We start from the raw sequence: 2,929 nt of genomic DNA, 5'->3' as shown, positions 1-2,929 counted from the left end.
CGCCGTTCAGGAATCCCTTCGGGGATCATCCGTAAAAATTGGAACGATACAGAGAAGATTAGCATGGCCCCTGCGCAAGGATGACACGCATAAATCGAGAAGTATCGCACTTTTTAACTTTTGTAACTCGAATTTCATCTAGTCAAGGGTTTTTGTAGCACCTCACAAAGACACCTTGGACCCCGATACAGCAATACAACGCAGCACGCTCTCGTTGACTTACTTCCATCGATATATAAATCATCGCGGACTACATGATCTTCTGGGTACTCCTTGACTTTTTCCAGCAATTACCTCCCAGTCCAAACGCGGCGGAGCTCGGGTAGTTGTGTTACTGGTGCCCAAAACTGCGCAGGTCGTCGGTGTGTGCTATCCGGGAATAGATGATGCAAAAGGGTTTTTGGGCAAGCACAACGCTGTCGATTCCTAGTATGGCTCCATTGGCAGCCGGTGGAGATCCATTATGCATTATTTTCGGATTTCTTTTGGTCCATGCCGAAGCCGGGGCGACTTCGCAGAGACACATGTGCCCGCCACGTAGACGATTCGGACACCGCCGAGGAACTACGACAGTGGTACGTTTCGAGAGTCAATTCCTTCATCGAATTCTTTGCTGATGTCGTTAGTATTACGGACGGATGTTGGAATGCGATCTTGCAGCTGACGTCTGCACCACAAGTCAGAGTCCAAAGTTGTCTTGTGGCTCGGACTAAATAAAACCTAGTTCTAGTTCCCCACAGACTTATTTCAACACCAACATGATCTTTGTCCCCCTATAGACACCTATCCGCATCGGCAGCCAGGAAAAGGGTAAAAAAGTGCGTTTCCAGGAGCCAAGCTGTGACGCATTCGCCAGGCTTCCCTTACGACGTTTGATCGAAATCGCATTGGGTGCCGATCCCCACCTTCCACCATGCGGGTATCGTACACGTCGAGCAGCTCGTCGAGCAGCGTGGGACGTCGTAAGTGACCTTGTTCGTCGAAGTTCTAGTCTGCGACTTGGCCGATCGTTTGACATCACGACATTGTTTAATCTTCCATAGTCCACACAACACCATGACCACCAAGAACCTCTTTACGCCTCTCACGCTCGGCCGCTTCACGCTGTCCAACCGCATTCTCATGGCGCCGCTCACGCGCTGCCGCGCCACCGCCGACGACCACATTCCGTCGGATGCCATGGTCCAGCACTACGCTGACCGCGCGTCGTCGGGCCTAATCATCACGGAATGCACGATGATCACGCCCAACTCGTCGACCTTCTGGACCGAGCCGGGCGTCTACTCGCCCGAGCAGTTGGCGGCGTGGAAGAAGGTGACCGACGCGGTCCACGCCAAGGGCGGTACCATTTTTCTCCAAATCTGGCACGGCGGCCGCGCGGCGCACCCGGACCTTAACCGCGGTGCCGACAACGTCGCGCCATCGGCGATCGCGATTGACGGCGACACGCACGGTCCCAACGGCAAGGTTCCCCACGCCGTGCCTCGCCCGCTCACGCTCAACGAAATCAGCGACCTTGTCGGGCAGTTTGCGACGGCAGCCAAGAACGCGGTGGAGGTCGCGGGCTTTGACGGCGTCGAGGTTCACGGCGCCAACGGGTACCTCATCGACCAGTTCCTTCAGGATGGCAGCAACACGCGTGATGATGCGTACGGCGGGTCGATCGAGAACCGGGCGCGCTTCTTGCGGGAGATCTTGACGGCGGTCTCGGATGCGATTGGTGCTGACCGCGTCGGTGTTCGCTTCTCGCCCGCGGGTGGGTACAACTCGATGACCGACTCGGACCCGAATGCGGTGGCGACGTACCTCGCGCAGACGCTCAACGCGTTCAACCTTGCGTACGTGCACATTCGCCGAGGAGGCTCGAACGAGCACTTGGCGATCTACCGCAAGCACTACAAGGGCGTTCTCATTGGCAACCAGTCGTACACGCGCGACGAAGCCAACGACGCGATCGCGGCCGGCGAGCTGGACGCTGTGGCGTTTGGCGCAGCGTATGTGGCCAACCCGGACCTCGTCGCTCGGTTTGAGAAGAACGCGCCGCTGAACCAAGGCAACCCCAACACGTACTTTGTCCAAAGCCTCGAAGGCTACAACGACTACCCGACGCTCGAAGAGGCGACGGCGTAAGCATTTGACATCGTTTTAGCTAACATCAATGGATCCAACTTTATTCATCAATAATGCGTTAGCTTATACAAGATCGCTTGCGGTGAACGTATGGTGGTCGAACGAGACGCAGCAGAGAATGTTGCGGCTCTTGAGGCGCGTGGGACCGTGCTGAGTATTTCCGACGACGATTTCAATGTACAGGGCAGGATATGGGACTCGAGGGACGGCCGCTACGGTCTGAATGAGACCTGTACACTGCCTCAACTGCCACGGGGACTTTCCACCCGGCAAATGCACAAATACAAAGGCGCGCCGCGTTTGTAGTTTGAAATATGGATGCGGGCGGAGCCTTCGCGCCGAAATCGGCACAACAAACGACAAAACATCTGTTTTTGAGGAGCAGCACAGAGATCCTACGCGTGCTAGAGTATTGCAATAGGTACCACGCGACCATTTTTACCTTTACCGTCCTATCCCATCCAGTGCTGGATAGCTGCTCTGAATACAGTAGCCGTCAGCAGTACTGCCACTGTCGTTTGGGGGTGTCGGCGATGAAGGACTCGTCGCAGTGCGCAATCGAACTGATTGCACTGATCCTTGACAACACAGTGAGAGATCCATCGCGTTGACGTTCAGCAACACTTTCAACTACCAACTGCATGGCGAGTAGCGCCCAGTATACACGAAAATACCTTCTCCAAGAGCATTCGTTTCTCTATCGCCTCGCAGACAGCATGATCGTTGTGCCAGAAGGAAGACCTTCCAGCCGACGTCGGCGCCGCGTAACTGCGCCCGGAGACGAGGCGTGCGTTACGCA

At 55.6% G+C, this 2,929-nt stretch overlaps 1 protein-coding gene across 1 annotated transcript; it reads left to right on the top strand.

The window, feature by feature from the left end:
• The first annotated feature begins 990 nt into the window (after positions 1-990).
• SDRG_16093 (N-ethylmaleimide reductase) lies at positions 991-2,184 on the top strand. Its single transcript, XM_008622290.1, has one exon. The coding sequence runs from the start codon at positions 1,057-1,059 to the stop codon at positions 2,128-2,130; it is 1,074 nt and encodes a 357-aa protein (XP_008620512.1). The 5' UTR covers positions 991-1,056; the 3' UTR covers positions 2,131-2,184.
• The last annotated feature ends 745 nt before the right edge of the window (positions 2,185-2,929 follow it).

Source organism: Saprolegnia diclina (genome assembly GCF_000281045.1).
Source record: "Saprolegnia diclina VS20 unplaced genomic scaffold supercont1.112, whole genome shotgun sequence".
NCBI classification, from domain to species: Eukaryota; Oomycota; class Saprolegniomycetes; order Saprolegniales; family Saprolegniaceae; genus Saprolegnia; species Saprolegnia diclina.
The sequence above is the reverse complement of the archived record's forward strand: the minus strand, read 5'-3'. Positions and strand labels throughout refer to the sequence as shown.

Bases quoted from the DNA above. Each gene is read 5' to 3' on its own strand.
- SDRG_16093 (XM_008622290.1), top strand. From the start codon at position 1,057: ATGACCACCAAGAACCTCTTTACGCCTCTCACGCTCGGCCGCTTCACG.